Here is a 17,474-nt window from a genome sequence, read left to right on the forward strand (position 1 = left end):
CTGAGGCTGTGGGCGAACCACAATCTTCCTGTCCCAGCCTCACGAATTCTGGGATTACAGGCGTGTGCCACCATGCCCACCCCCCTCTTTTTAAGTGACTGCATATTAAATGTCTTTTAGGTTTGGTACCTGGAATCAGAATTTAGAATAATTGATATTAGTTTAGTATATTAGTATCATTTGACTATGGGGGTTTGAACTGTGCCATTTATGTGAATCCATAAAAGACCTTTAGCTTGGTGTCACTCTTAGTTTCTTCTGAGAACTAGTGTATAAAACTGTACATAGTTTGGAATGAGTAGAGTGTAGAGTGATAGGGAGCACTGGTGGGACCTTTAGAAGGTGCCTTGCAAATTATTAGATTAGTTTGGATGTGATTGCAATGTTTCACTTAGAGAATTGGACCTCCTCTAATTTGCTTATAAATATAATTGGTTGTAATTTGAATTAAGTTGGTGCTTTTAGAGATCTTATTGACTCTTTGGTTCCGTTCATTTTGGATTTAGAAAATTGCTCTGAATCTGTTTAACCTATTGAGGTTGAGTATTTAGTTTTCTATCATTTAGAAGTTTTAGAACCTTGTTAAAGAAATTTTGATGTGTGGAAGATATGCTATTCTTTGAACTTGATAGGCACAGCTCTTGACCTAAGCACCTTTGCCACGTCACAGTCTTTTTATTTAATTCTGTTTTTTATTTTGAGAAAGAGTGTATGTTACCTCAAACTCTGGGGCTCAGATGATCCTCTTGCTTCAGACTCTGAAGTAGCTGTGGCTATAGCCATGCCTGGTTTAAAGTCACAATCTTTTATGAGCATTGCTGTTACCTTCTCTGTCTGTAAAAGCATGTGATAAAATATTACTCTACTTGGGAGCAATGCTTGGATTGAAGTCTGTGAAGTGCTCAGCATGTAAACATGTTAATAATAACATAGCCCCCTTGTGCAACTGTCAGACCTCTGGAAACGTCAACCTTTGGAAACCTTAGGGAAAGGAGGAAGAAGTTCTTGAGCGGAGCCATATTAGGAACCTTGAGACCCGGGTTCACTGATTGAAAAATATGTTCAAAGTCAAACTTAGTATGCTCAGTTACTTCCTATTCTTTGACAATTTGGTGGTATGCTAGAAATGATAGAAAGATATTTGAGAAGCAGACTATTACTATAAGGAATAATAGTAAGTAATAATATTATAAATGTTTCTCTAGAAACATTAATTAGACTTAGAAACATTAATTAGAGAAACATTAATTTGATTTAGAAAAAGGGCTTTACATTACTCTTTAGTATGTGAATTGATAGTTTTCCTAATCCTAAGAATATAATTCATGCCAGGAGTGATTGTACATACTAGTAATCCCAGTACTTGGGATGCTGAGACAGAAGGATCAGCCAGCCTCAGCTATTTAGTGAAGCCCTCTGCAACTTAGTGCAACCCTGTTTCAAAATCAAGAATAAAAAATTGGGTGTAGTGTGTAGCTGGGATGTAGAATGTCCCTGGGTTAAATCTCCAGTACTACCCAAAATATATATCTATATATCTATCTATATCTATATACTTATATAGATATAGATAGATATATAGATATATAGAGATAGATAGATATCACCATAGCCAATACACAGAAGTACTCTTGTCTAAGAAAAATGTATAATAGGCTTCAGCCAAATTTTTGTAATATTAGCTCACAGGTATTGACATTTAGCTGTGGCCATTCTAAATGCTTTATATATATATATAAACTACATATATCAATCCCTCCTATCATTTATGTAAAAAATAGAGAAGCAAAATCACCTGCCAAAAGTCACAAGGCCAGTAAGTGGTATAGTAGGTGTTAAGTCGCCAAACTATAGAAACTTGGAGATGGATTGTAATATTCAGGGGTATGTGTGTTTGTGAGTTCTCAGATGGCAAATATTATGTTAATTTAAAAAGTTAAAGCTCTTGTGTGTGTGTGTGTGTGTGTGTGTGTGTGTGTGTGTCTGTCTGTCTGGGGATAAAACCCAGGGGCATTTGACCTCCAGGCTACACCCCCTGCCCTATTTTTTATTCTTTTGAACCGGGTCTCACTGAGTTGCAGAGGGCCTAAGTAGCTGAGGCTGTCCATGAACCTGTGATCCTCCTGTCTCAGCCTCCCAAATGCTGGGATTACAAGGGTGTGCCACCATGCCCAGCTTAAAACTCATTTTAAAAAATGTATTACCTTTAAATTTTTTTATTATTTATTTCTTCTAGTGATATGAAACCTACTAGGATTTTCTTCATTGCCAAATCTCTGTATTAACTTTAGGACAAGTTATTTACAGCTCAGTTCTCTATAGTTTATTGTGTAAAAAAGTATAGAAATTTACTGCTCTGAGGGGATCCTTTGCAGATTAAAGTCTACAAATTTTTGTGGTATCACCTGAAGGATGGCAGTGTCATTGATGGATTGTATGTATTTATTTTTTTTAATTTTTGGTAGTGGTCCTGGGGATTAAACTCAGGAGCATTCTACTTCTGAGCTACACTTCAGCCTTATTTTCATTTTTTATTTGGAAACAGGTTCTCACTAAGTTGCTGATCTCCTGTCTTGGCCTCCCAAATACAAGATTATAGGCGTGCACCATCGCACCTGGTTCAATGGATCCATTTAATTCTTAACAGATTCTGTTGCTTTGGTGAAAAAAGTCATTTTAGTAGGGAATGAGGCACCAGTTATAAAAACTGAAGAATTTAATTTGTGCAGTTTGACTTTTACTTCCAAGCTACACCCCCAGCCTTATTTTTCTTTTTTTTTAAAACAGGGTCTCACTGAGTTGCAGAGGGCCTCACTAAGTAGCTGAGGCTGTCCATGAACCGCGATCCTCTGGTCTCAGCCTCCTAAATGCTGGGATTACAAACATGTGCCACCATGCCCAGCTTTTCTAGTTTTAGTATATGGAATTATATTTATTTAGTTGTTTAAAAAAGATAATTTCCACATGTTGCCTTGAAGAATTTGTTTTAGGAATCTTTAATATTCTTTCTTTAATTTTTGCCAGTAGTATTAAGGCAAGAAGGATATACTGGTACTGGTTTGTTTGGAGTGTGGGATATGGTTAAAAGATTTATTTATAATGTGTGCTTCTGATTGCTGGTAGATTGATAGGAATAATTTATAATTTATGGAATTTTGAAATGAGAATTAGCATGGTCAGGATTTGAGTGTGTGACATTGTGCTAAAATACTTTTTGTTGATTGTTTCATTTAAGTGTGTGTGGGGGGAGGTAAAGGTAGATAGATAATGGGGATGAACCTGCGTTTTAGCTCTGAGCTAAGCCCCTAACCCTTTATATTCTGAAACAAGATCTTGCTAAGTTGCTGAAGCTGGCCTTAAACCTGTGATTCTCCTGTCCATTTGTTTAATATTCTCAACATTATGAGTTCCATGCTCCTATATTAAGCATGGTATTAGGTCCTAACTTTAGGCAAACAGCCTTCTTGACATTTAAAGAAACGGAAGTTCAGAAACTTGGGAAAAGTCGCATACATAGTAAACAACAGAGCTAGAATCGTACGTAACAGATTGATCGTACTCTAGAATCAATACTCTTTATATATATTTATTGTGGTGCCGAGGATGAAATCCAGGGGCATTCTACATCTGAGCTACACTCCCAGACCTATTTTATATTTTATTTGGAAACAGGGTTTCACTAAGTTGCTGAAAACCTCACTAAGTAGCTGAGGTTGGCTTCGAACCTGTGTGATCCTCCTGTCTCAGCCTCTCAAGCGCGGGGATTACAAGCGTGCGCCACCACGCCTGGCTCAAATCAGTGGTCTTTAAACAGTGAAGTTCACTAAGTGATCTTTTAAGATTCCTTCCTCTGGTAACATTCTGTAGATATTCAGGTTGAACATCCCTAATTAGAAGATCCCAAATTCTCCAAACTGTTTTTCTTTTTTTCTTTTCTCTTTTTGTAATGCTGGGGATCAAACCCAGACCTTTTGTATACTAGGCAAGTGATCTACCACTGAACTGTATGTCTAACCCAAAACCCAACTTTTAAATGCTGACAAAAATTCAACTCTTGTTCTCACAGGAGTCACAGCTAACATGAAGGGAACTAAAAATATTTTATAAAATCACCTTTAGGTTATTGTGCATAAGGCATATATAGAACAGAAATGAATTTTGTGTTTAAACTTGTATTTGTTTCCCAAGATACCTCATGAAGTACATACAGATAGTAAAAAACCTGGGAACACACACCAACACTTTATGAGTTTTCAGATTTGTGTTAGTAGTTTGCCACCTCTTGGTATAATTCAGTAATGCACCCTAGCAAAAGAAAAGAATATAAAATTAGGAATTTATGTATGTGTTTATGATTTATGGTGGATTGAGTGATGGCAGAGCAGAAACTTGAAATTTAAGACCATAAAATCTTATTTATCATTGGGTGGGATTTACATCTTTCATTTGGGGTGTGTGAATATTGGGTATATGAAGCCAATCATAATGAAACAAATGAAGGACATTAACAATGAGAAAGGAATACATTTTATGTGAAAGGAATACTTTTATATTAGGCTGTTATATACATTAAGAAGTAGTAAATCCTCGATATAAAATTGGTGCATAAAGTAGAGAGAGCTGAGCCAGGTGTGGTGGCGCATGCATGCTTGTAATCCCAGTACTTGGAAGGATAAGCCTGGAAGAACGGAGATTCAGAGCAGCCTCAGCTACTTAGTGAGGCACTTTGCATCTCAGTAAGACCCTGTTTCAAAATGAATAATAATAATAATAATAATAATAATAATAATAATAATAATAAAAATAAAATGTAGGGCTGGGGGTGTTGTTTGGAGGTAGAATGCCCCTGGGTTGAATACCCAGTATCACAAACCAAACGAAACAAGAAGCAGGGGTCTGTAGGAGATAGTCTTGAAATATGCATGTCCCTGAAGGCACAAAATTTAGTGAAAACTTGTGAGCATGGAGGCGGCACAATTTAAGTGGCTTTTAGAAACAATTTTTAAGTTTTAGATGAATTTACTAATTACAAATTACTGGGGTGAAATCAAGGGGATATATTCAAGGTGAGGAAGGAAAAAAACCTGCAAACTAAAGAATATTGTACCTGTCAAAGCTGTCATTCAGAAACGAAGGAGAAGCCAGGAGTGGTGGCACACGCTTGTAATCCCAGTATTTAGGAGGGTGAGGCAGGAGGTTTGCAGGTTCGAGGACAGTCTCAGCAAGTAGTGAGATTCTCATCAACCTAGTGAGACCATGTTTTAAAATAAAAACAAAAGCCAGGCGTGGTGGCGCATGCTTGTCTCAGCCTCTGGAGGATTGTGGTTTGCAATCCTTAGCTACTTACTGAGGCCCTCCACAACTTAGTGAAGCCCTGTTTCAAAATAAAGAATAAAAATAGGGCAGGGGGTGTAGCTCAGAGGTCAAATGCCCCTGGGTTCCATCCCCAGACACACACACACACACACACACACACACACACACACACACACACACATAAATATAAAATAAAAACAAAATAGGTCTGGGGGTAGCTCAGAGGTAGAATGCCCCTGGGTTCGATCCTCAGTACTAAAAATAAAAAAGAAAGAGATGAAGAAACGATAAAGAATTTTCCAGACAAATAAAAACTGTGTGAGGAACTTCCGGGAAGATGGCGACTGAGAAAAGCGGGGCTTATGAGCCCCGCTAACAACTAATCTCTATTACCACAAAATCAGTGCCTTTCATAGCCAGAAAACACCATCACCAGAGAAACAAAAAAATCACCAGCCCCAGAGAGGAGGGGGACTCAGAATGGAGCTCAGAGCTACAGAGGAGATACGCCGGCCTTACGGCTGAGGACGCGGCAGCAGCACCTTACTGCTGGCGGCAGCGGCGAATTCACCGGACAGCTACGGCTCCAGACCAACGCACTCAACAGCCCACCAGGCTCCAGAGAGGAGCGGCGGGCAGCAAGCCGAGGTGAGCCACTGCGGAACAGCCTGGCGGGATTCAGCAGATTTTTCGGCACAGGGAGCATCTAAAGCTCCCAGTGGCTGGGCTCAGCACACGCTGCAGGGACTCAGAGCAGAGTGCAAAACCAGAGAAGAAATACGCCAGCCTCACGGCCGAGGGCGTGGCAGCAGTGCCATATTGCCACCGGCGGCAGCAGCAGAGAATTCACCAAGTCCACTACAGCTCTATCTGCGTACTCAACAACAGTGAGTCAAATTGCGGGCCCCAGAGGAGAAATCCCAGTACTGACTCCCAGGGACTTGACCCAGTGGGGGAGTGGCGGTGGCAGAGATATCACACCATAGGAGAACGTGCAACCTGGCACCCCCCCATGGTCTAAAGCAGCCTCTATTGACTCCCTGGGTCTGAGACTCTGCGATACAACCCAGTAAAGGAGTAGTGGTGACTGAGATACCATAGACTCGAGATCCAGAGCACCTTAAGTGAATTCGTAGTGACCCAAGAGAAGAATCCAGAGAAGGCACAAACTTCTGAAATCATGGGAAAGAGGAATAACAATGGAGCAATGAATGTCCACAACCCCACAACATCAGAACCTGATAAAACAGAAATTCAGAGATTTCTAGAAGATCAAATCAGGAAAATAACTGTAGAAATAATAGAGGTGCTTCGAAAAGAATTCAGAGAGAGCCAAAAAGAGATAAAGGATGCAATTAATGAAGTAAAGGCCTCAATTCAAAACACAAACAACCGATTAGACCACATGGAGAATAGAATCTCGCTCTTAGAAGATGATCATTCCAAAAATGAACGCATAGTTTCTAATCTAGAAAAAAAAATCCAACAGCAGGAATCTGACATTGAAGAAATATGGGCCCATTTTAAGAGAGCTAACCTAAGAATAATTGGAATAGAGGAGGGAAAAGAAGGTGAAACCAAAGGGATCAACAATCTCTTTAAGGAAGTAATAGCAGAAAATTTTCCAAACATAAAGCAAGAGGTTGATATACAGGTCCAGGAAACTTATAGAACTCCCTTTAGACAGGATCGGAGAAGAGGATCCCCACGCCACATAATTGTCAAAATGACCAATGTGGAAGCCAAGCAGAGAATCTTAAAGGCAACAAAAACAAAGAGTCAAGTGACATTCAGAGGCAAACCAATTAGAATCACTCCAGACTTCCCAAACCAAGTCATGAGAGCCAGAAGGGCTTGGAGTAACATATTCCAAACTCTGAAAGAAAACAACTTCCAGCCAAAAATTTCCTACGCAGAAAAACTTTCTATCAAATTAGATGGGGAAATAAGAAGCTTCCATGACAAACAGAAACTGAAGGAATTTATGTCTTCAAAACCAGCGCTAGAGAAAATACTCGAAGAGATTAACTGCAAAGAAGAAATAGGTAACACACACCAGAACCAGAGAAACAAGATTTTCTATCCAACAGACAACTAAGATTGGTTATCTTTGGAGATCATTATTTATGTTAGTCTTTTACATATCTCTAAATTGTATTGTTTGCTTTTATTGTTGCTAATTTTTAGGATTTCTGGTTGGAAAATTAACATACCTTCAGATATAGCATTTGGAAATATTTTATCCCATTCTATCAGTAACTTTTAACTCTGTTTACATTGTCTTTGGATATACAATATTTTTTTTTTTTTGAGGGAGTTTGTATACCCTTCTGTTGCCTGTGCCATTGAAATCATATCCAAGAAATCATGCCAATTTCAATGTTGTGAGGTTTTATGACCCAGATTTTCTTCTAAAAGTTTATAGTCTTAAGATTTATATTTAGGTCTTTTATCTATTTTGAGTTAATATTTGTATATGTGTTAGGTAAGGGTCCAATTTTATTCTTTTTCATGTAATTATTATTTTTCAACAATATTTACTTAAAAGATAATTATTTCCTCCACCAAATGTTCATGGAAACCTTGTCAAAAATAACTTGACAATATATGGAAGAATGTATCTCTAGGCTTTTATTTAACTCCAGTGGTTTATATATCTGCCTTTAGAACAGTACTACACTGTTTCAATTATTGTAGCTTTATATGGTTTGAAATCAGAAAATATATATCTTCTAGCTTTGTTCTTTTTCGAGATCGTTTTGGGTATCTAGAGTCCATATTCCATATTAGGATAGATTTTTTCTGAAAAATAAATATATAAATATATGATAGTTTCACCTAAAAAAAAAAAAGGAAAAAAATATTCTCTGGTAAGAAAGAAAGCAAAAAGAAATATTGAAATGTTATCTTTAAGTTATCAAAAGCTTGGTATCAGACAAATGAAACTGTTATGTGAGATTATCATTTTTAATTTTGGATAAATTGCCATAATACTAGATGTCAACCACTAAGCCAAGCATGGGAAGGAGGGATGGGGAGGGAATGGGGTGGGGATCGGGTGGGGGCTGACTGGGCGATGTGTGCATGTATGTCTACAAAAGTTTTTTTGTATCCCACTATGACGTATGAATACAGTGCACCAATAAAAAATTTAAAAAAAAAACTGTGTGAGTTTATTACAACCAGACTTGTCTTACAAGAAGTGTTCAAGCCAGGTGTGGTGGCCCACACTTGTAATCCCTGTGCTTGGGAGGTGGAGACAGGAGGATCGCTCAGGTTCGAAGCCAGCACGCTGGCTTATGAGACCTGTTTCGAAATAAAGTATAAAAATAGGTCTGGGAATGTAGCCCGGAGGTAGAAGGGTTTCCAGAAACCCCAGTACCACCAAAAAAAAAGAAAAAAGAAAAAAAAATGTTCACAGTTCTTTAGACCAAAAGAATATAATTAGTAACGTGAAAGCATAAAAATAACTAGTAAATATAAGTACAAAGTCAATTTCAGATTATTAATAATGTGCTGACGATGTATAAGATGTATAAGATGTATAAATCATATATATATATATATCTTAATGTACAGGTTAAGAGACAAAACCAAACGGCAAGGTGGTATACTCCTGTAATCCCAGTACTTAGGAAGCTGAGACAGGAGGATCACAGCTTCAAGGCCAGCTTCAGCAACCTAGAGCCTGTTTCAAAAAATAAAAAATAAAAGGGAAAAAGGGCTGGGGCTGTAGTTCAGAGGTAGAATGCCTTGGCTTTAATCTCCAGTACCTCCCCCCCAAAAGAAAGAAGACTCACACAGTGTCTATGTGTCTATATTGCTGGGTGCTATGGCAAATGCCTGTACAAGGGAAGTAAAGAAGTCAGGTCAGGAATATTGTTTGAATTTTCAAGGCCACTATAGACAACAAAGACCCTATCTCAAAAAAGAAAAAGGAAAAAAACAATAATAAGCTGGGTGTGGTGGCGCATGTTCATAATCTCAGTACATGAAAAGTTGAGACAGGATGATCACAGGTTCGTGGCCAGCCTCAGCTGGGGGTAGAGTTCAGATGTAGAATGCCCCTGGGTTTAATCCCAATACCACAAAATAAATAAAACAATAATGGTAATAACTTGTTAAGGAATATACAATCTAAAAAATATAAGTGTAGCTGGGCGTGGTGGCGAATGCTTGTAATCCCTGTACTTGGGAGGCTGAGACAGGAGGATCGCATAGGTTCAAAGCCAGCCTCAGCTACTTAGTGAGGCTCTCAGCAACTTAGTGAGACCCTGTTTCCAAATAAAATATAAAATAGGTCTAGGAGTATAGCCTAGAGGTAGAAAGACCCTGGGTTCCACCCCCCAGTACCCCCCCCCAAAAAAAAGCAGTAAATATATTGGATTATAGGTTTGAAGCTAGTGCACAGTAAATAGGAAAAATTGGGCTAGAGGTGTGTAGCTCAGAGGCAGAGTGCCCCTGGATTCAATTCTCCCAGTACCACACGAAGGGGTTGGGGTTGGGTGACAGTGCAGAGTATTTTAACCAGCTTAACTGTTAAAACTGCCTAATGTTTTTTGTCTCATGGTAACCATAAAGCAAAAATATATACTAGATGTACAGGAGATAAAAAGCAAGGAATCAAAGCATAGTACTAGAGTGAATCAATCACAATGGAAGATAGCATGTGAATAAGAAAGAAACAAAATAGATAAATAAACTAACCAGAAAGCAATTAATAGGAAGGCAGAAGCAATTCCTTATGTATCTGTAATTAACACAAACATGGTCCTTAGGAGGTTGAAACAGGAGGATTGCAGGTTCACAGCCAGCCTTAGCTACTTAGGCCTTCTGCAACTTGTGAGACCCTGTTTCAAAATAAAGAATAAAATATAGGGCTGGGTGGAGCTCAGAGGTAGAATGTCCCTGGGTTCAATCCCTGGTACCACAAATAAGTAAGTTAATTGGTTTATAAGTCTCAAAAATGAGTACTGAGAGTGACTAAAATGTATTGAGCTTCTTTTCGTTGAGGTTACTGGAAAAAACTTATTTCTGGACCCAAACTATAAAGAATTACTCAAACACTAGATTTTGCTCAGTTGTGTTTAGGTTTGATACTGTATTCATATGGCTTATACTTTTACTGTTAGAATATCTATAGGAAGAAAAAAACAACTTTGTTATCATACTTCAAACATTTTTTAGCCCTACCTCTGTCCTCTGAGAAGCAGGCCCCCCCCCTCCCCCCCCCCCCCCGGGGACTGGGGATGGAACCCAGGCATATTCTAATTCCAAGCTACACCCCCAGCCCTAATTTTTATTCTTTATTTTGAAACAGGAACTCACTAAGTTGCTAAGGGCCTCACTAAATAGCTGGGGCTGTCCAAGAACTGCAATCCTTTGATCTCAGCCACTGGAATGCTGGGATTACAAGTGTGCGCCAACACGCCCGGCTGAGAAACAACTCTTAACACAAGGATCTACTGGGATTTTAGAAGTGGATAGAGGGACATCAGCGTCCATGACACAGTGCTCACACTGAATCGGAAGGGCCTTGGCCCAAGCTGATGAGGTGAATTGGTTAAGTGGAAATAGGAAAGACCTATACTTCTGTGGGACATAGAGCATGGGCTGGCAAACTGTGCGAGGTCTGGCCAAGGGTTTGCTTTGTATGCCCTCAAGCTAAGAATGGTTCTTAACATTTTCAAGGGCTTGCAAAGTAAAGAGTTTGTGACTGAAGCAGTTAGGTGGTCTGGGTGGTTTAGAATATGTACTTATATTTATCCAAGTATGATGGTGCATGCTTGTAATCCCAGTACTTGGAGGGCTGAGACTGGAAGATTGCAGCCAGCTTCAGCAATGTGTGAGGCCCCCCATAACCTAGTGAGACCGTGTTTCAAAGTAAAGAATAAAATAGACCTGGGGGTTTAGCTCAGAGGTAGAATGCCCCTGGATTCTATCCCCAGTACCACAAGAAAAAATACTCTTATTTATGGGGAAAGTTCATAGCCAAATCGTACACACTTAAAATTCCAGTACTTGGGAGGCTGAGACAAGAGGATTGGAGGTTCAAGGCCAGTGTGCAGTAACTAATTGAGGTTTGTTTCAAACTATGAAATAGGGCTGGGATGGAGCTCAATGGTAAAATGTCCCAGGATTTAATGCCCTGTGCAAAAGGATGAGAGGGAGGAAAGGGGGAGAAGAACAGGAGAGGGGAGGAGGGCTGAAGAGGGTTGGGGAGGGCTGGGGCCAGAGCTCAGAGGTAGCCCCTAAATTCAATCCCAGTATCACCAATTGACAGAAAAAAGTGGAAAAATTAAAGGAAATATTTGGCCTAATAAGTGTTTTTGGAAAATAATTGTAGATATGTAGTGAAGGATGACAAGCAAGGACTACATTAATAATCTGTAGTGGTTTCTAATTTTATTTCTTGTGTGGTACTAGGAATTACACTCAGAGTCTTGCTTATGCTAGGCAAGTGCTCAACCACTTTGCTTACCTTTCCCAGCCCTTTTAGTTTTTGTGTTATTTATTTATTTATTTATTTATTGGTCTGGGAATGGAATCCAAGGGCATTCGACTTCTGAGCTACACCCCTAGCCCTATTTTTTATTCTTTATTTTGAAACAGGGTCTCACTAAGTTGCTGAGGGCCTCACTAAGTAGCTGAGGCTGTCTGCGAACTGCGATCCTCCTGTCTCAGCCTCCCAAATGCTGGATTACAAGCGTGCGCCACCACGCTCAGCTTTGGTTTTTATTTTTAGATAGGGTCTTGCTAAGTTACACAGTTTCACCTCCATCTTGCAGTTCTCCTGCCTCAGTCTTCTGATTAAGCTGTGCCAGTATTTCCAACAAATTTTATTTTTATGACAGGAGTTCACTGTGTTGATCAGGCTGGCCTTGAACTCCTGGGTTCAAGTGAGCCTCCTGCCTCGCCCTCCCAAGGAGCTGGCCCTGTGGGCATGTACACAGCTTCCTTAGTGCTTATTTTATAGAAAGCATTTTGCCAGATTAAAGATTTTGAAAATCCTTTGTTGTGCTGTCCATTCCTTGCCAAGTCCAGATCCCCATTGTCCTTACCCGAGACGGTGGCACTGGTTTACTTTTAGTTGGCTTTCTGTAGGATTACCCTTTGTAAGATCTCTGATCATTTATATGTTAAATGCTAGTTGGAAATCATTTTTCTCACCTGTGGTAATTATCTCTTAAATGAAAATGTCAACACAAATATTTTATTTACTCTAGTTAGGAAGGCATAAGTTATGAAAAATATAAACCAGACTCTTTGTAGTGAGATTTTCAGTTAATAACGTACCTTGATATTAGTCCATTTTTTAAGTCTGTCATTTAATATCCTCATACTTAACCCCACCCTACCTATCTTGAGTAACCGTGTTAGGGTTGCTTCAGGTAGACTATTTCTACGGAATAGAATGGAAGAAAGGCCTTTACTGGCTAGTAGTTGTTATTAATTAACACCATTTAGGAGAAATATGCTAGGGTTTATGTTTGAAAAATTATTCAAAGCCAGCATGGTATTGGTACAAAACAGACACAGAGACCAATGGAATAAAATAGAAGATACAGAGATTTAAAAAAAAAAAAAAGGAGCCAAAAATATATACTGGAGAAAGATTTCCATTTCAACAAATGGTGCTGGGAAAAGTGAAATGAGAGCCTTAACTCTCAGCCTGTACAAAATTTAGCTCAAGATGGACCAAAGGACCTAGAAATTAGACCAGAAACTTTGAATTACTAGACAGACAGACAGATGTAAAACTAGCTCTCTGACTTTCAGGTACAGGAAGAGACTTCCTCAGTAAGAATCAATGAATGAGATAGTATAAAATTAAAATGTTTCTATGTAGCAAAGGAAATGAGAGTCTAAAGAAAGAGCCCACAGAATGACTAAGAGGCCTTGGCCAGCCTCTCCTCTGATAGAGGACTAGTATCTAGAATATATAGAGAACTTAAAAAAAACCCAAAAATGCAAATTTGAAAATCAAGTAAAAATGGGCCATCAAACTGAATAAACACTTCTCAAAAGAAGAAATACAGTGGCCAATAAATATATGGAAAAAAGTTCAACATTACTGGTAATCAGGGAAATGCAAATCAAAACTACACTGAAGTTACACCCTCATCTTTATAATGGCAGTCATCAAGAATAAAACAGTAAGCCTGACGTGGTGGTGCACGCCTGTAATCCCAGTACTTGAGATGCTGAGACATGAGAATCAAGGTTCAAGGACAGCCTCAGGAAGTCATAAGACTCTCATCAACCTAGTAAAACCCTGTTTTTAAATAAGAAATAAAATCAGACTGAGGGTGTACCTCAGAGGTAGAATGCCAGTTACCACAAGGGGAAAAAAAAAGAATACAAATAATAGCAAATAGTGGCAAGGATACAAGGAAATAGGGATTCTTTTCTTTGTGTGTGTGTGTGTGTGGGCCTGGGGATTGAACCCAGGGGCATTTGACCTCTGAGCTACACCCCCCAGCCCTATTTTTTATTCTTTATTTTGAAACAGGGTCTCACTTAGTTGCAGAGGGCCTCACCAAGTAGCTGAGGCTGTTCGCGAACCAGGATCCTCTGGTCTCAGCCTCCCAAATGCTGGAATTACAAGTGTGCGCCACCATGCCCAGCTAGGAATTCTTACACACTGTTGGGATTATAAATTAATACAAATGCTATGGAGGTTCCACAAAAGACTAGAAATAGGACTACCAAATCACCCAGCGGTACCATTCCTTGACATCTTTTCAAAAGAATTGAAGTTGAGCTGGGTATGGGGCACACACTTGTAATCCCAGTACTGGGATGGCTGAGACAGGAGACTCACAGGTTCAGGAACAGCCTCAGCAACTTAGGTGCTGCGACATGATGACAGACACCCTGTTTGAAATTAAAAAGTAAAATAGGGCTGGGATGTAGCTTGGAGGTAGAACACCCCCTGGATACAACCCTAAGTGCCACGCCATTAAAAAATTGAAGTCACAATACTGCAGTGATATATGCATATCTATATTTATAGCAGCATAATTTACAATAGCCAAATTGTGGAACCAGTCTAGGTGTTCATCAGTAGATGAATGGAAAGAAAACGTGGCGTGTACACATAGTGGAACTTTATTCAGCCAATAAAGAAGAAAAGTATGTCATTTGCAAGAAAATGTGTGGAATCGGAGAACACGCATAGTGATCAGCCAGCCTCAGAAAGCCAGATTGTGTGTTTTCTCTCATATGTGGAAGCCAGAGAGAAAATAGGAAACATAAGGGACTTCAGGTAAACGAAGAAAGAGACTTAATTGTAATTAGATAGTGGAAGGAGGGCTGGGGAGGGAAGTGAGGAGGGAGAAAAGACTTGTTGAATAATAATGCTGTGTCCGTATCTGAAAATGTCAGTACCAGTCCAGCAGTTACGGGAGCGGAGGAAGGGAGCGGGTACGAAGCAGAGGGAATGCACGGAGCGTTTGTGCTTGTGTGTTTGTATCACCTGGAACCTCGCTAGGATGTAGACTTAGAATGCACCAATGAAAGTATAACTTCAAATAGAAATGAAACATGCAAGGTGAGGAAGTTGTACCGAGGTAGAAAGTGGTTTTATGTAAGCATAAGGAAAAGTCTAACCAGTTTCAACTAACTGTAAAAACTAAGTGTAAAAATGATACAGCAGTTTTGAATTCTGTGGTTTCTTATGGGATTGGGTAATAAAGTTACTTTGAATGTTTGAAAAATAAACAAAATGGAGCTGAGTAGGTAGATACATGAACGTGGATTTCAGAGGAAAATTTGGGATGGAAATAATGAATTTGTCATCTAATATATCTGTGGTAAACTGGTTGTGAGCATTAAAAGAGTGAATGTAGTTGGAGAAAGTCTGAAGTCTGCTCTTTAACAGATTGGAAAGATCTTGGTAATTTAATGGGTATTATGTTAATGCCTGGGTCTTGGTTAGGTTTATTCATAAGTATTTTATTTTGGGGGGGGTATCCTGAGTGGAAGTGTTTTCTAGATTTCTTTTTCAGTGGATTTATAGTTGGCATAAAAGAAAGCTTCTGGTTTTTTAAGATTGATTTTTTATCCCAGCACTTTGCTGAATTTGGTTGAGTTTGTTGGGTCTTCTAAGTATAGTGTCACCTAGTCATTTGCAAATGGTGATAGTTTGAGTTCTTCTTTGCCTGTTTGTACTTCTGGATTTATTTCATCCTCTTTCCTTACTCCTCAGGCTAGAGTCTCAAGTACTGTATAGAAAAGAAGTGATAATGGACATGCTTGTCTTGTTTCTGTTTTTAGGGGGAATTCTCACTGCTTTTCCTCATTTAATATGCTATTGGCTGTGGTCCTATTGTATATTCCTTTCTGATTGACTTTCTTATTTAAGTTAAATTTGGCAGTTGAGTGTGCATTAGCTCAGTGATAAGAGAGCTTGTCTATCTTGCATGAGGTCCTGGATTTGATTCTCAACATTACAAAAAGCAGTCCATCTGACAGTCACTTTTAATAGTTTAAATGGTCCATGTCCCAGAATCATACTACCTTCTCTTGGGAACAGCACTGTTCAAGTCACATTTGATTTAAATGGAATTATTCTAATGCTTTTAGTGTGCTGTCATCAATAGGACTATAATATGTAGTAACAAAGTTAAATAGCATAGAATAAATTTTATGTACTTATAGAATTATTTTTCTTATATTAGTGAGTTCAGTTACAAATCATCTTAAATTTTTATTATAGTCCCAGAAATCCTGGATAGAAAGCACTTTGACCAAGAGGGAATGTGTGTACATCATACCAAGTTCCAAGGACCCTCACAGGTAAGCCTGCTTTGATTCTTTGGGAGTTTTGAGGAACTTGGTGTGAATTATGTTGCTACTTATTGAGAACAAATACTGTTAAATAAATTGTTTGAGGTTGTTACTTTTTGTAGTTGTAGTTAGTTATTATTGGGGGGGTGGGAAAAGGAGATAGGATTGGCATGCTAGCAGTATTCTGTAGTTCCTAAGGACATTGACAGTGTAAACTTCCTCAGCGTTTCCCCATCTTTAAATTCAAATCATGCTAGTGTACTTCAAAGATAGGGTTTGTGTATGTTCGTTCTCTTTCTCTCTCTCTCAACACTGATCTAGAGAACTTTAAGATGTCTCTGTATCTCTTTATTTTTGGGGGGACATCTACTGAATACCTAGCACTATGGTTCATGTTGAAAAAACTAATATGGACCTAATACTCACTTTTTTCCTTTGTGTTGCTTGAGATCAAACCCAGGGCCTCACCCATGCTGTGCACGTGCTCTACCACTGAGAAAGACCCTCAAACCTTTTTGTTTGTCATTATATAGATAGAGATCGATCATTATTTACTAGAAAACCTATCATCAGAGACTGGGTATCTCTGATTATCTTTTAATCTGTAAAATAGGTTTCACCATTCAGCTACTCCCCCAGCCCTTTTTGATTTTTTATTTTTAAAGTAGGGTTTCACTGAGTTGCTGAGACTGGCTTTGAACCTATAATCCTCCTGTCTCCCAAGTACTGAGAGTAAAGGGTGTGACACCATACCCAGTTGGGCTTTTATTTTATTTTTTATATTTTTATATTTTTTATTTTTTTTTATTTTATTTTTTATTATATCTGTCAGTTGGCTGGGGATTTCCTCTGGCAGAGGGCTTGAATAGTATGTGATTAGGCTTTGGGTTTGATTCCCAACACTACAAAAAAATCTATTAATAAATCTGACAGTCACTTTTAATTGCTGTTAGGAAAAAAATGTTGCATTTCTCATTTCATACATATATTTTAGATATTTTTTAGAACTACAGTTAGAGTGTGAGAAGGAATAAGTATTGTCTAATTGCCCTCCATAGAGATAATATCCATATATACTACCCCCAGATAGATATGACACTTTCTCTGTATCTTCTCCAAGATATTGTTCTAAAATATTTAAAAACCTTTCTTAATCAAATCTCACTTCATTAGGTATGTTTGTTTTGCTACCTCTGAGCTATTTTATTTTTTATTTTTTGGAACAGGGTCTCACTAGTTTGCTTAGAATATCACCAGTTTTGCCGGGCTTGGTGGTGCACGCTTGTAATCCCCGCACTTGGGAGGCGGAGACAGGAGGGTCGCACAGGTTCAAAGCCAGCCTCGCTGGCTTAAGAGACCCTGTTTTC

The 17,474-nt window shown here is 38.8% G+C and overlaps 1 protein-coding gene across 1 annotated transcript in view; it reads left to right on the plus strand.

The window, feature by feature from the left end:
- LOC308271400 (uncharacterized protein) overlaps positions 1 to 17,474 on the plus strand; it is a gene marked incomplete at both ends in the record, with an annotated part of 29,899 nt that overhangs the window by 4,069 nt on the left and 8,356 nt on the right. The window contains one exon of the mRNA XM_080707696.1: positions 16,037 to 16,116. Within this exon, the coding sequence (XP_080563822.1) occupies positions 16,037 to 16,116 (80 nt within the window). The remainder of the gene's footprint in view (positions 1 to 16,036; positions 16,117 to 17,474) is intronic.

Source organism: Muscardinus avellanarius, assembly GCF_963383645.1.
Source record: "Muscardinus avellanarius genome assembly, chromosome: 12".
Taxonomy (NCBI): domain Eukaryota; kingdom Metazoa; phylum Chordata; class Mammalia; order Rodentia; family Gliridae; genus Muscardinus; species Muscardinus avellanarius.